Consider the following 16,360-nt stretch of genomic DNA (forward strand, 5'->3'; position numbering starts at 1 on the left):
GCATACTTTTTTATATTATTAACAATTTTTACAATATTAAATACTTTAAAATTTGCGTCTCACCGAGACCGCGACCGATATGCCGAAACCGATGTGAAACGTTCCAGGCCGCGATCGCGACCGCGACCGTGACTTTGAACCATGGAGACTAGTCCTGTGAACTACCAAGCCTAAGGACCAAAGAAATCGGATCATATCAAATTAAGAAAATTGCAAAATAATCTACTAAGTTTCCAGTAAACAATCCCCAATGTCATACTCTCTCCGTGTCATGCTTTTCATTTTAATCTGTCCCAAAATGTTTGTCACATACCTAAAATGGCAAATGAATTTTTCTCCTTCTTCTAACCTTACCCTTCCTTCAAGCACTATCCTTAAATATGTGGGTCTAGCACAAGTTGTCATAAGACCGGGACGTGCTTTAAAGTGCGTGACTGGTGCTAATGGATGTTTGCTAGCGCGTGCAGTGCAACATAAGCAAAAAGTTAGTGTAGCTTTAATAATATAGTGAGCCCAGATTGTTGACTTGTTTGCATAAATTATTTGAATAACTTAACCACACCACTTATAGGCAAAGTTTGGGCAGTTTGGCAGGGACAATTTAGGAAGTGTCGATGGATATCTCTTCTTTTTGCCTAGTGTTGAAAAATACTCTAGTTCACACTTTTTGGGACGGAGGAAGTAATAGACAATGGTTCCTTTCAGCATTGAGACTAATCAAACTCTCAGTATAAGTTACAACGCTTAGGTAAGTTGGAAACCCATAGTTAGTTGGTCGCTCGTACATCTGATACTTCCGAAGCTCTTGGCCATTGCGGAGATACCACGAGATCAACTCTCCATTCCTGATTTCTATAAACGGCTCCTCATCATTGTCCCAAAAGGATAATTGGCGATTGATTTCTGGTAGAGGTGCTATGGAAAATTTCTTGGTCCAAGAGTCCCCAACACCATATTCTTTCATCACCCAAACCTCGATTGAAGTATTACAATCATATGCCAGAGAAAAGAGTTTGGGATATCCTGATATGCTAGAGATAAGGGTAAGGGATTCTTCTAAGACAGTCACACTATTCTCGCCCCTACTACCATGGTTCAAGGACTCGGCCCTCTCGATACGATACTGGGATGATACGATTCTGAAATATTTGACTCACCGAGACGTCACAGTGTAGGATTGAAACGGTCGAGTCATACCGAATCACTACGAGTCATCCCGAGTCAATTTGAATTTTTATTATTTCTACTAATTTTTAAATTATTTTTATTTATCATATTTTTTACAATTTTTAAAATATTAAAAATTTCAAAAATTCGAATATCGTCGAAACCACGACGGATATGGAACGGTCCAGACCGCGACCACAACTGCAACCGTGACTTTGAACCATGATTGAGATACTCTATCTCTCGAAATACCTCATTGGTGATATTGAAACAAAGGATAGCATTCTGGATGGCCCAATATAACTATCCTTCAAATGAAACTGCAGCATATGGTTTCTTTTACAGACCTAATCGGAACAGTATCTAGGTCCCTCCAAGAATTGGTACTGAGATTGTAAACATCAGCTCTGACTACAAAAGCCTGATGTCCATATCTTTTATTAGGCGTCATTGTTACTAGCCTGATAACCTTGTAATCATTAGTGATAGGATCATACTCGAATCCTGAATGCTCGGGGATCTTACGACATCCAAGCGGGAAGCTTGATGAATTTGTGTAATACAGATTACAAAAATAAATATCATCATGACGATGCATGATGCAAAAGATGCCATTAGCAGGGCCTGTTGCCCTGATGTAAGGTATGATTGAAAGTAGGAACCACCAAATCTGGGGCTATGACGACCAGCGATTCATTGTTAGAATGGAATGACAAGGCGTTTTTCGTTCAAGTCTTCCATGAAGCGCCTGATGAGGAGGTATTGTTATTGTTTGTTATTCTCTCTGTTGGCATGGCTAAGACGCTGAGCGATGAATTCAAGGCTTTTGATGAATGCACACCAGGATTTGTTAACACCCCTGAATCGGATCAATGATTTCACTAGCTATCTCAGTAGAATTTCTGTCGTCAAATCTGTAGGTAAATCCATAACGCTAATGATGTCCTCCATTTTGTAGCCTTTCATCTTGCTACGATAATTGCATAACAGAGTAGTGTTAGAATAGGTTTCGTATTTGGATTACAAATCAGTGTTTATATACGATTTCGCGGCCTTTTCACTAGTTAAGCAAGGCCACTGACGTTGGCGTTGCATTTAAAGTAAGAAAAGAAGGCTTGTTGTTCATTTCTATTGAAAATAACATAAAGACCCATAAACTTCTTTAACGTTTTAAATGTCAAAATTACCACTAATGCTTATTAAATGATCAGTTTGCATAATTTTTTTTGGTGAGATCTACATACATCTACACTTTTGGCTACAGAGTTCTCTGTCTATAAAATTTGAAAAAAAAAAGTTGTGAAATTATACCTAGAAAATAGAAAACAAGTCGAAAAGTAATAGATGAACTCCAAAACACAAAAGATTAATACTTCACACTCAAGAGGTAGTCAATAATTTATACTCATACAGCATATATAAAATTATCACCATTATAAATTTTATCCACTATCATTACCTCGACAACTTAGATTGATGTAAGAGGAGAGAAAGTTGAACAAATTGATAAAAGAAAATAGAGAAAGTTATTGACAAATGCTTAGACGGGCAATTTCACTTTATATAATAACTTCCTAGGTTTTTTTTATCTCCTTTCATTAACTAATTAAAAAAAATAATAGAATGCTTGGAAAAAAAAAATTTTTTTGGTGTCAATATTAGCTGTCAAGAAAACCCAAAAATCTGCTTTGTCACTATTTTTTATTAAAAAAAAAATTAGTTACCTCTCAGGTCCTTGTCCTGTTCTATTAAACCTTTCTGTCTTCATTCTAAATCATAACTCACTCCGTTTGGTGACTATTCCCACAGAAATTTTCACTTGTCTTCATTCAGATGCAGGAAGAGTTGCCAAATTCTTTTCATACATACTAAAATTTCCTCCTTCTTTATGTCTATAAACAGAGCAAGAGACCTTGGCTTTTGCTTCCTTTACCATATACCAGGAACTCAGGAAGGCCCTTGCCTTGATAATTCCAAAAGACTACTACATGATTCCTTCTACCTTAAATAGTTTCTCTAAAGTAGAAAGTTACTAATTAGCTGTGCATACATCCTAGAACTGAATATAACAGCATACAAGCTTGAACTGACAGAAGAAAAAAGAAAAAAAAAAGTTGTGTCAAACCATTATTCCACAAGAGCAAATAGAGAAAGTAAAAGAGGAAATAAACTAGCAAAACCAGTCAATACAAGGGAATTTTTTTTCCTTTAACAAACTAGTCATTTCAATAGCTAGGCATTACAAACTAGGGTAGGGCAAAGCACGTGTCATTTCCATTGCCTCACTCGTACCAACAGCTAATGAATTTATCAGCCTTATAGGATTGCAACATTGCACAAGACAGAAAGCGGGTTGCATAACAGAGTAGCTAAATAAAAAATCTATTTGATAGTACTTACAAATCCATAGCTAGAAAGCCAGACCATGGCAGAATCAACAAAATGAAATAGCAATACTCACGGCAGGCAGAGAACCCTTGTCAAGAATAACTCTGATCTCAGTTGCTCTTCACAGAAATTAAATCCCATTGCTTACCCCTATTCAACTTCTCATGGATGATAAGCATACAGGCTTGCAAAATGTATTTTGACTCGTACAAAGAAATTCCAGCTGGCATGTCGATGATGTTTTTGGGAATGTCGATAGCTTCCTAACTGCATCCGACCAGTTTGAGAATCCATTATTCTGTGAAAAAATTAAGTTTATCTTCTCCAGTACTTGTCCATACTGCAGAAGATAGCTTAGCAAATCAAGTTCAAACTGCATCCCTTTGAAATTGAAAATATCCACTGTCCTGAGGTACTGAGCCAAGCAGATGGGCTGATTCTGCGTTACAGGAAACTTGGGCCATTGGCGAATATCGTTGTCTGGAAATTCCTATGCAAGTGTAATAGAAAACTTTGATATCCAAACAAGAAAAACAACTCTAATATGCAAGTTAAGGTGAAACTTTGCATCTCCCATCCTAACTCACCATATCAAGAGCCAAAGTTTTTAGATTGGGTGTACTGTGAAGTAGGATTGGTACCAATTCCCAATGACAGTTATGGCGTGGCACTAGCTTCATATAGGTCAAATTTTGGAATTTGGGGATTGAACAGCCGGAATGAAGGAGACCCTTCATACAAGATATCAAAATATTAGACTCCTCAGAATTAGTTTCGGAATTTCTAACAATATTTGAAAAAGCTGAAGAAATAGAAAAAGCATGAAAGCTTACCTCCAAGCAAACAGTTAGAAGAGTAAAAGACTTGGTGTTAGCCATTGCATTCAGGAACTTAGACACATGAACCCCACATAAGCATGCATCATCTGTGTTTTGTAGAGTTACAGAGTAAGGAAACAAATAAGCTTTGACCAATGACTTCAGATTTTTCACCAATGGATCTCCATTTAAAAAATCAACATAGCACAGGTCCTCAAGATTTGGGGTATCAATGACAACTCGGAACGCACCGTAATAATTGAAAAATTCTAAGCTCTTCAGGGAAGGAGTTGAAATATCAAGAACTTAAATTCCATGCAATTGGCAACCACACATGTGCAGATGCTCAAGCTTAGGACAACCAGCAAGGATCTGTGGTATAGAACCATCATCCGTTAATTCTACTCCGAAAAGACGTAAGATCTTCAGATTTGGTAAATGAACTAACTTCGGCTTGATGATAATGGAGCTATCCAGGTTTAACCACTGAAGTGTTTTACAAGTGAAAAGTTCACTGGTTAAACATCTAGGATTGTCATATTTCATGAAAAGATTAAGCACCTGAACCTTATGCAAAAGCACAGCACATAACCACGCATTGATTACTGAACTTTCGAAAGTCGTTGTGCATTTGAGATGAAATTGAATTATGTCAGCATTTCGCAGCATAAGCACCCTATCTGTAAATCTTCTAAAACTGTCGCTTCTGATGTTGTCCTGCGATTCTTCTTCTTCTTGAGAATGTACAGTGTCATCAAGTTTTATCACAGGAACAGACATGTAAAGGTATTTCCATCTGGTAGATAAAATGGAGGTTGCAACGACATATTTCATTGGCAGAAATGAAAGGATGTGGCATAAGACAGCATCTGGTAAAGCACTTAGTCTGTCATACTTTTGTCTTCTCCAATCTTCAGAATTTTTGAAACTCATACCTTCCAAAAGCAGCAAAAACACCTAGCACCAAGCAATTCAGAAGACCAAAGGTAGAGATAGAACATTAGATATTTAACAACAATCTTTTAGCGTAGACCTAAATGAGCAAAAATTGAATGTAAAATCAATACACCCTTAAACCGAAAAGATATCAAGCATATTACACAAATCCTACACATATGCGGGTAATATCCACCAGAACTACGATACCCTAAACTTCGAGGCAAACAACTCGAGAATCGATGAAGAATTAATTCATATCCCCATTCTAAGCAAACAACTCAACACTGAAAAAGCTGAAAAGAAAATGTAATAAGAAACTGTCAATAGGTATCTTGGGAGGAAAACATCTAGTCACTGTATTATGAGTGACCAACTAGTATTTATAAGAGTACAAACCTAACCGACTATTTACAAGAATACCCTTACTAATATATTATCTACAAGAATACTAATATTCTCCTAACACTCCCCCTTAAGTTGGAGCATATATATCATAAGCACCCAACTTGTTACAAAGGTATTTCACCCTAGAGCCCCCTAAACTCTTGGTAAACAAATCAGCCAATTGATCTGCAGACGGTACATGAGATGTTTTGATGACTCCATCAAGTAATTTCTCTCGAATGAAATGACAATCAACTTCAATATATTTTGTCCTTTCATGAAACACTGGATTAGACGCAATATGGACAGCCGCCTGATTATCACACACTAAATTCATAGGCTATTTATACTCAAATCCAATTTCAAGTAACATGCTTTTCAACCAAACCAACTCACACACAGTGTGAGCCATAACACGGTATTCAGATTCTGCACTTGATCTGGAGACAACTGTTTGCTTCTTACTCTTCCACGACACTAAATTACCACCAACAAACACACAATATCCTGTGGTCGATCTTCGATCTAAGGCAGAACCGGCCCAATCTGCATCACTTTATCCTTCAATATCAGTGTGTCCATGATTTTGATACAGCAACCCTTTTCCAAGAGCACCCTTAAGATACCTGAGAATCCGTATAACAGCATCCCAATGACTAGTACGAGAGGTATCAAGAAATTGACTCACAACACTCACTGCAAACGAAATGTCAGGTCTCGTTACAGTGAAATAATTTAACTTACCCACAAGTCTTCGATATTGCTTAGGATCATCAAGTAATGCTCCTTGATCTCTTGCTAATTTCACATTGGGATCCATAGGAGTATCCACAGGTCGGCAACCTAACATCCCAACTTCACTCAACATATCGAGTACATATTTCCTTTGACATAAATAAATCTCATATTTAGACCGAGCTACCTCAATACCCAGAAAATACTGTAAATGACCTAAATCCTTTGTCTGAAAGTTTGCCTGCAGATTGGATTTAAGTTTCTGGATCCCCACAACATCATCACCTGTAATCACAATATCATCCACATAAACAACTAATAAAATTTTACCAGCATTAGAATGCCCATAAAATACAGAGTGATCTACTCCACATCTCGTCAGACCGAACTCCATGACCACACTACTAAACCGGCCAAACCAAGCCCTTGGAGACTGTTTCAATCCATATAAGGATTTTTTCAAACGACAAACCAACTGCGAATTCTCCCCCTGAACAACAAATCCAGGAGGTTGTTCCATATATACCTCTTCTTCCAAATCTCCATGCAGAAATGCATTTTTCACATCCAACTGATGCAATGGCCAATTGTAAGTTGCTGCCAAAGAGATAAGAAGGCGAACCGAGGTAATCTTTGCAACAGGAGAAAATGTTTCTAAGTAGTCTACTCCATACACCTGAGTAAATTCTCGAGCTACCAGACGAGCCTTCAATCTATCAATAGAACCATTAGGCTGCACCTTTATAGTGTACACCCATTTACAACCAACAACAGGCTTACCTGAAGGACGAGGGACAAGATCCCAAGTACTATTTTGTTCCAAAGCAGACATCTCTTCTTGCATAGCTAATCTCCAACCAGGATGATTAAGAGCATAGGTAATAGACTTAGGAATGGAGATAGAATCAAGGGAAGCAACAAAAGAAGAATATGACATAGAGAGACGAGAATAAGACACAAAATTAGAAATAGGATGGGAAGTACAATGTCTCTTACCTTTGCGTAAAGCAATAGGAAGATCTAACTCAGAGGAGGGCGTCATACCTGAATTTGAAGATTGAGAGTTAATTGGTGAAGTGCGTGGCATATCAGGAACTTTCTCAACCATGGAACGACGAGAGTAAACTTGAAGATGAGGACGAGATAATCGAGCTATGGAATCTGGTGGACTAGATAACTCAGGTAATAAAGGGGAAGGGACTGGTAAAACAGGAGAAGAAAAAGAGGGACACTGGTCTAACTCACAAGGCATACTGTGTTTGATAAAATATGGAGTAGATTCAAAGAAAGTAACATCAGCACAAGTAAAAAATCGATTTAAAACTGGACTGTAACATCTATACCCTTTTTGCGCTCGTGCGTATCCTAAGAAAATACACTTAATAGCACGAGAATCTAATTTATCCACCCCGGGAGTAAGCTGATGAACAAAGCACACACATCCAAAAATACGAGGAGGTAATTTAAATACAGGTTCATGAGGAAAAAGAATGGAGTGAGATAATTGACCTCCAAGAATATTAGATGGCATGCGATTAATTAAATAACATGCAGTTAGAACTGCATCACTCCAAAATTGTTTGGGCACATTCATGTGCAACAACAGTGTTCGAGCAATTTCGATTAAATGTCCAATTTTTCTTTCAGCAACTCCATTCTATTGTGGAGTGTGAGGACAAGAGGACTGATGAATAATACCAGACTTACTCATAAAGGTATTAAAAGGAGTGGAAAAATATTCTTTCGCATTATCACTGCGAAGTATACGTACCGGCACACCAAATTGATTCTTTATTTCTGCAACAAATGCACAAAAAATGGAATATAGTTCTGAACGATCTTTCATTAAATAAAGCCAGGTAACTCTTGAAAAATCATCAACAAAGATTACAAAATATTTAAAACCTAACTTTGAAGTGACTCGACTAGGACCCCAAACATCAGAATGAACTAACAAAAACGGTTCAGAAACCCGTTTATTGACTCTAGGAGCAAAAGAAACACGATGATGCTTTCCTAACTGACAAGACTCACATTCTAACGAAGATAATTGACTCAAAGTAGGAACCAACTTTTTCAAATTTTGTAAAGATGGATGACCTAAACGACAGTGAATTTCAAGAGGAGAAACAGTAGCAGGACATGCTATCGGACCATTGAAGTTGAGAAAGTAAAGACCATTATGCTCATGCCCTCCACCAATCGTCCTCTTTGTCTTCAAATCCTGAATGACAACAGAATCAGGAGAGAAAGTAACTGTACACTGTAGAAATTTAGTGAGCTTACTAACAGACATTAGATTAAAGGGCAAATTGGGTACGTAAAGAACAGAAGACAGCGGAAGTGATTGATTAATTTCTACAGTGCCTAGTCCTTTAACTTTAGTGGTAGATCCATCAGCTAAAGTAACATGAGGAAAGGGAGTAGACTCTTGAAAATTAGAAAAAATTTTAGAGGTACCTGACATATGATCAGTAGCCCCGGAGTCAATAATCCATGAGTCATTACCTTTTTGTGCTAAAGAAGCAGAGGGAAGAGATGCGTGATTTGTAGCTTGGTACTGTAGGAATTTAACATAATCTTCCTCAGATATAGTAATACTCTTTTGGGACCCATGTGCTGAAAAACTCGATTCAATGTGGTTATTGGTAACCGCATTAACAAACCTTTCAACCATGGCGAATGGCACGTCAAACCAAAGAAAAGGTCAAAACTCGAGATGAACAGCGCGTGAACAGTGCCGTGAACAGTGAACAGCGCCGCGTGAACAGTGCCGTGAACAGTGCCGTGAACAGTGAACAGTGTCGCATGAACAGTATGCGATGAACAGTGAACAGTCGCGATGAACAGTATCGCGTGACCAGTCGCGATGACCAAAACTTTTGCTAGATGTTTAACCCTAACCCTAGAACTTTTACTCTGATACCATGTCAACAGGTATCTTGGGAGGAAAACATCTAGTCACTGTATTATGAGTGACCAACTAATATTTATAGGAGTACAAACCTAACCGACTATTTACAAGAATACCCTTACTAATATATTATCTACAAGAATACTAATATTCTCCTAACAGAAACAAACTTGAAACTTCAACATAGAAGGACAAGTTGTAATTTTGTGCTTTTATGTGCCAGACTTTTACACAGTTTAGGCCATGTATTCCCAATTTGGAATAATAATAATTTGACCTCTCCTGGTTTAGCCCTGCATGTTTCATTTCCAACACATTCGATCGCTTAACATTAGGAATCTATCAATGTAACTGAAGTTTGAATCCAGTGACTTGGAGAAAAAAGAAGGTAGAAATGAAAATTCTCCTGTTTGGCAGTTTGATTGAGGTAAACAACGAGATTGGAGAAAAATAATTCAATTGAATTTCAGACATGGGGAGAAATGAAGGAAAGTGAAATGAAAGATTATTAAACCTTTCTAGTCACCCATTTTGCCTAAATTAATTATACTCAATGAATAATACACGTGAAATGTAAAGTAGACTAATAGCAATACTCAACAAATTGGATATCATTCCGTTTCATTCCCAAACTCTCAAACAAAAGGCAAGAAACTTGCCAAGTTTAGAATCTTTCCTTTTTCTCTACTAACTCAAGTTTGCTGCTGATTTTCATCCCCTAATCCCCCAAACTAGACCAAACTGTCAGCCAAGTAACTGAGAAAGCACATGAACATCGGGAAGGAATTATGGACCATAATCAAATTATTCTACTACGAGAAACAAAAACACATAGACTTCAATTAATTAAAATTCAACAACGAAACAGAACTCGAGACAGATCAAAACCCTGCAACGTAAAATTTCTAACCACTTTAAATTTCTTTTTTAGAAAACGAAGGAACTAGAACAAATTTCAAAACTGTAAGTGAATGAATTAACTAAACAAAAAATGAACAAATCCAAGAATCAGAGCGTAATTGAGCCACAATTAACCAACTATCGAAAAATAAGAGGAACCCACAAAAATCCAACTGCTTCCATACAAAATATGACATACAGAGACTTCAATCAAACCAGAAAACAGGAAAAATGTAGCAACAGAAGAGGATCATATCTTACCTTATGTTTTTACTGTATTGAACTTTACTCTTTCAGGGAAAATGGGAAGTCCGTGTGACCTCCTAAATTCCTAAATTGCAAATGTAATGAATGAAAATCTCTCTAGTGCAAAAAAAAAAAGTACTCTAATTTTAGACTGTTTTACTTACTAGCTATCTTTACAGCATTGAAATGAATAATGCATCGAATTTGAACTCGAGTAATAATGCTACTCGCTCGAGTATTCTTCTTATATGTCCAATCGAGTTCGGATATACCAATACTCGAGCTCGAGTCTTTTAAACTGGATTACGGCCTTGTTTGGCAGACAAGTTTTTTATCAAATTTCTCTATTACAAGTTTTTTAAAAATTTTAGCTACAGTAGTCTCAAAAAATTTCTCAAAATTTTTAAAATATATATTTTAAAATATTCAAAAAAAACACATTTTAAAATTTTTTAAAAAAATTTCTACAGTAATTTACAGTTAAATTTTAGACAAACATCTAAAAAACTCATTTGCCAAACGGCGCTTTGCATTCTACTGTGACACAGGTTTTATATAATTGGAAATGGGGCAATTGATTATATTACATTGAGAAAGGTGCATCTGGAGCAGTTGTAATTCCAACAATACACAGGGCTAAGTGCAACGTGTAGGGTGGAGATCACCCCTATAACTTGCATGTTCCGAAACGAGGAAAAGAAAGAAATGGCATAGGAGCATTAGTCCATAGCCATCATATCAAATCACCTACGTGAAACTATTTTAAATCTTGAGTTTGTCTAATTAGTGTACACAAGCTATTCGTTAAAATATAATTTAAGTGTTATTTTTTAAAAATGTAAAATTAATTAAAAAAATAAATAAATATAAAGGACAGTAGATAAAATTAAATAAAGAAAATATATAAATATAAAGAATGATAATTATTAGTATATATATATATATAATAAGTTAGATGAATGTTAACTGTGTTAGGTATTTCGTTATAAAAATTCTTAAATTCCTAATTTCGCTTTAATGGTTATTTGACCCGGCCCGTAAAACTATTTACATAAAATATATGCTTTCACATGGATCATCCTCAACCTTTTCAGCTCCGATCCTCAGCCAATCTAATAGGTATCTAATCCTAGTTGACAGCCTATATGGAGCCTTTGAATGGAAATGTACCTCATCCAATCCAATAGGTATCCTAGTTAACGGACAGCCTGTTCGGAGCCTTTGAATGCAAGTGTATTTCATCACAGCAAAGGTAACAAGCTATATAGTTTCAAAACCGTTTTGTACATGAACATTCTGTTGATTAATTTTCACCATTAAATTCCCGAATATTATTGATGGATAACTATTTTTGATGTAAAATTACCAGCAATTGTTCCTTAAGACTTGATTGGCAGGATATCCCTGAGGTTCTTACTTCGACGTTCAAACCATTCATTTCACTTTTCTCCTTTTTCTCGTGTAATGTAGCATCCCGCGTTGGAAAAATTGCAAAAGAAAAGAATGGTTTAAGAACTTAGCGTTATGAGTTGCTTTGTAATTTGGATTAACCATTTTAGGCCAGTGAATTTTGGTCGAAAAAGTTACTTAGGTCAGCTCTTAGACTTGGATTGTGACAGTTGATATCAGAGTGAATCTCGTGTGATCTCTAAACAGAGTGGGCCTCAGATCAACCAGCTATGGTTTTGATTATCAGGGCTGCAAATGAGTCAAATCGAGTCGAATTTTGATTTAATTGTGTCGAGTCTCGACTTAATTTTATCAACCTCGAACTCAAATCCAAATTTGACGAGCTCTCAATATAAAGATCAAATCAAGATCGAACTTGAGCTCGAGTTAAAAAAAATAAAAATAATTTTTTTATATTTTTTAAAAAATAAATAAAATAATAATCTTTCTTATCAAATAATAAAATATTAGAGATATATATGTAATTTTACTATTAAAATAAAAAATAATATATATATATATAATCGAGTTGACTCGCAAGATAACGGGTTGAGTATCTTTAAACTCGACCTTGATGTTAACTAAGTTCGAGTAGAGTTTTGATTCTAACTGTTTGATTCGTTTGCAATCTTACTATTATGCAAGAAAGTGTTGGAACCAGTGGGTTATGATTCCGACTACGCAAGGAAATGCAAGAGTTTGTGAGGTTGCATAGTCTTAAAGCTAAAGAGAATGTAAAAGAAAGAAACGGTTAAGAACTTGGGCTCATGGGCTACTTTGTAACTTGGGTTAATCATTTTGGACCAGTAAATTTGGGCCCAAAAAGTTACTTGGACCAGCTCTTGGACCATATCGTGACATGTACGGATCAGAGATTATGTTTGAACCAGAAAAGAAATTATCCATTAACTTCGTGGTCGTTTGTTACTGATTAATATCTTGTCAACACTTAGCATGGAAAAAAAGTGCATTCCATTGCTAAAAAAACAGCAAAGAGAAAAATGATAAGAAACAGAGACAAAAGGTATGACAAACGACCTCATAAAGCAGTAAAAAATAAGGTATAATATCAGAAACCTCCCTTGAGGTTTCTCTTAATATCACTTCACACTTCCAAAATTTTAGAAATATCACTTTTCTCCCTTAAAAATTATAAAAAGACTATATAAACTCTCACTTGACACATAATTTACAACATATCAAATAAATGGAGGTCAAAAATTTAAAAAAAAAAGAAATGAAAGTTACTTTCTTCTTTTTCTCTTTTCTCCATCATTCTCTCTTATTTATTTTTTGGATGATTATGTAATATTTTATTTGTAAATTATAATAAATTGAATTTTATTTATCTTTTACTTTTTGTGATTATGATTAAGTCGGGTATGATTTATTTGCTTATTTTGAATTGATTTTATAATAATTGATACAGTTTAATAGTTTGATCAAGGGTTGAGAAGATGTTGGAAAAAAATATAAATTGATAAGAAATTAGTTTTGAACATATAGAGTTAAATTGATGCAAGTGTATTTCTTTTCAAATTTCTTTTTTATTTTTTAAATCAATATTTTTATGGGCTATAGTATTATGAAGTCGTAGTACTACAAAAGATTGTTTTTGAGGTGATGTTTTTTCTTCAAGTGAAACCAAGTGGTTTAGGAACATTTTTATTTAGCAAGTGAAAGGGTAATTTAAGGTTTTTAAAAATTTTGTTAAACAAATAACAAACATAAGGGAGATAAGTGATATTTTTAAAACTTTTGGGGTGCCAGGTGATATTAAGACAAACCTCAAAGGAGGTTTCTAATATTATCCCAAAAATAAAAAATACTTGGCAAGGTACATACATCTGGATCAGTGAAGAAGGTAAATATGATAATCTGAAGATGTATAAACCAAACAAAATAAAGGACGCCAAAAGATAACCAGAAGTTTAGCAAATCTCTCAGGCAAGACCTTTATCATCTTGTAATGGCAATACTTTGATTGAAGATCCCGAATTCTTTTGTGGGCAAATAGACACTAAAACTTTCAAATGCACAGTATAAATACATGACTTGAGCCTCTAGAACAATTTAAAAGCTTGTTTTTAACTTGATCTGCCTCATGCCGCTTATGCTCTTGATAAATCAAGAACTCCTTAAGCCTCACTGCATTCCTCAGTAAAAACTTCGCCAAATGACTCTCCACTGGACTAGGAAAATAGGAGGAATATTCTATTTTGACTACCTTGAGGCAACATAAGAAATTCCCTGACATCAATTCAATTCCATCATTGTTGCCAGCAGCCTTGCTTGAATATTGCTGTTCAGTGAAGTTATTTATAACATAAAAGAAAAAAAAAATCAGCTTCAACCAGATGGAATTGACAAAACTTGCACAAAAGTCATACATACCCCAGTATATGGAGTGATACAATTTATGGCTTTTAACTCAACTTTCAGGGGCTTGCAAAACGGTAAAAACTAATTAACTTACCCCAGTAAATAGAAGTGATTCAAGAAATGGCACCTCCTTCAAAAAGTCTATCAGAGCTGCATCACACTCAATTGCCATTCTTGCTGAATACACTTTGAGGTGGGTAAGCTTATAAAAGAATGGAAGACGACATGATGGATACCTATGGGAAAGTACCTTGAGAATATAGTATAGCTACTAGTTAAGCTACCAGTAGTGCAGATACAACACAAGAAAAAAGGCATCATGATATTCTTTAGCAAGATATGTATATCTAAAAGTCCAAGCATTTATCAAAATGGCAAGGCATCTTAAAAGTTAACACATCTAACGTTTATGTAGACTGAGCCTGTTGCTTGTTACTTGACTCTATATTCTTATCCACAATCTCAAAATGTGTGAATGATGAAGATAATAACAAAAGTTAATTGCAAAAAGTCGGATTATGATCAATTGTATAATGCTGCTTAAACAAACCTGGACCAGATCAGTAGATAATTCCAAGGATCTGATGAAAGCTGAGACCTGTCTCAAGATCATACAGGCTCGAAAAGATGTCTCCATCCTTAACTTAAGATCATCAATCGTGTAAGGCTCCGAATAATGAAGAGATGCATCAACAATTGTTGATGTGCTAGAAAAGTAGAAATTTGCAAACTTATCAACACCACATTTGAGTTTTGCAAGGTTGCCCCCACGAACCTCTATTTTGCAGTCATTTGGTCCATCATTTACACATTCAAAGGAGGAGTCTGTCATCTCGAACCTAGCAAGCCTTGGAGCCTTTATTTCAAGAAGCTTCATATTCCACCATTTGCAACCCGATGACAGAAACTCTTCAAGGACAGGGAAGGTAAACACCAGGTGGCTAGATTGCAAGGATTCATCATTCTGAAATTCAACACCATGGATATCCAAGATACGAAGGTTTGAGTAAGATATATTCATTGGAATTTTGATCTTGCAGAGTTTGAGTTCTAAATTCATCAAAGAATCAGATGTGAAAAACCAACGAGGTAATACCAAGTCCGCTGCATATGAAATAAGAAGCCTCTGGACATTAGAGCTTAGAGCAGCAGTGATCCAAGTTTTCATACGAAATGGATCATACACGTCTAGAAACAAAAGGTGACACTCTTTGATAGACGAATTCTTAGAAAGAGCAAGAACTCTGTCCACAAAGTTCATAAAATCTGTCTTTTTAGGCTGCTTCTGCACCTTCCATTTCCTCCACCTGTGCGAGTATCGAAATCTCTTTCTATCATCAAAGGTTAAGTTATAAATGGAAGTCCATTTGTACTCCCATTTCCTTGATAAGACACTAGTCCTAACAGCATCCTCTGTTGGCAAACGGGATAGGATGTGACTCAAAACACTTTCGGGAAGTTCACTGATTCTATCTTTTTTACTGTCCAATAATTCCTTACTTCGACTTCTTTTCTTGTCCATGCTTCCAATTTTTCAACTTAGAACTGGAACTAGCTAAGATCACTTGGATTTTGGCTTAGAACTGGAACTAGCTAAGATCACTTGGATTTTGGCCTAGAACTGGAATTGGTTGGTTGATTCCTTCATTCGTTGGAAGCTAGAATTCCATATTTGTAAGTTGGGAAAACGGATGGGCTGCTTAGTTGCACTTGACACTGTTAAGGTTCTCAATAATAATTCAATGTATTTGGTAACAAGGAAAACGCAAACTGACTTTTCACAAGTACTCTCCCTAAACCATACGTACGCATATTTAGGAACTAAAACGGTAATCAGATGGAGTGTCAGAAATTGAGTATTGTGGCATTAATATAGATAGATGCTACAGTGTACGAGGTTCATGAACTACTTCCGAAGATACACACAGGTTCCACATTTTTTCTCGCAAATGAATTCTTCCAATACACTCCAATAATCGTATATCATAAATGCTATCCATATTTATCCTCTTGAGAAATGAAAAATAAGAAACGGTGT

At 35.8% G+C, this 16,360-nt stretch overlaps 2 protein-coding genes and 1 pseudogene across 2 annotated transcripts; all 3 read right to left on the reverse strand.

The window, feature by feature from the left end:
• Positions 1 to 658: 658 nt before the first annotated feature.
• LOC113771473 lies at positions 659 to 1,618 on the reverse strand. The gene is made up of 2 exons (XM_027316049.1): positions 1,515 to 1,618; positions 659 to 1,139 (listed from the first exon to the last, which is right to left on the reverse strand). Exons 1-2 carry the CDS (start codon positions 1,616 to 1,618, stop codon positions 659 to 661), a joined length of 585 nt encoding a protein of 194 aa, XP_027171850.1.
• A 1,801-nt stretch (positions 1,619 to 3,419) lies between these two features.
• On the reverse strand, positions 3,420 to 10,587 carry LOC113770919 (annotated as a pseudogene).
• A 3,382-nt stretch (positions 10,588 to 13,969) lies between these two features.
• On the reverse strand, positions 13,970 to 15,844 carry LOC113771474 (F-box/FBD/LRR-repeat protein At3g14710-like). Its single transcript, XM_027316050.1, has 3 exons — positions 14,873 to 15,844; positions 14,417 to 14,572; positions 13,970 to 14,242 (listed from the first exon to the last, which is right to left on the reverse strand). The coding sequence occupies exons 1-3, from the start codon at positions 15,842 to 15,844 to the stop codon at positions 13,970 to 13,972; spliced, it is 1,401 nt and encodes a 466-aa protein (XP_027171851.1).
• Positions 15,845 to 16,360: the final 516 nt, after the last annotated feature.

This window comes from Coffea eugenioides, chromosome 5 (genome assembly GCF_003713205.1).
Source record: "Coffea eugenioides isolate CCC68of chromosome 5, Ceug_1.0, whole genome shotgun sequence".
Lineage (NCBI taxonomy): Eukaryota > Viridiplantae > Streptophyta > Magnoliopsida > Gentianales > Rubiaceae > Coffea > Coffea eugenioides.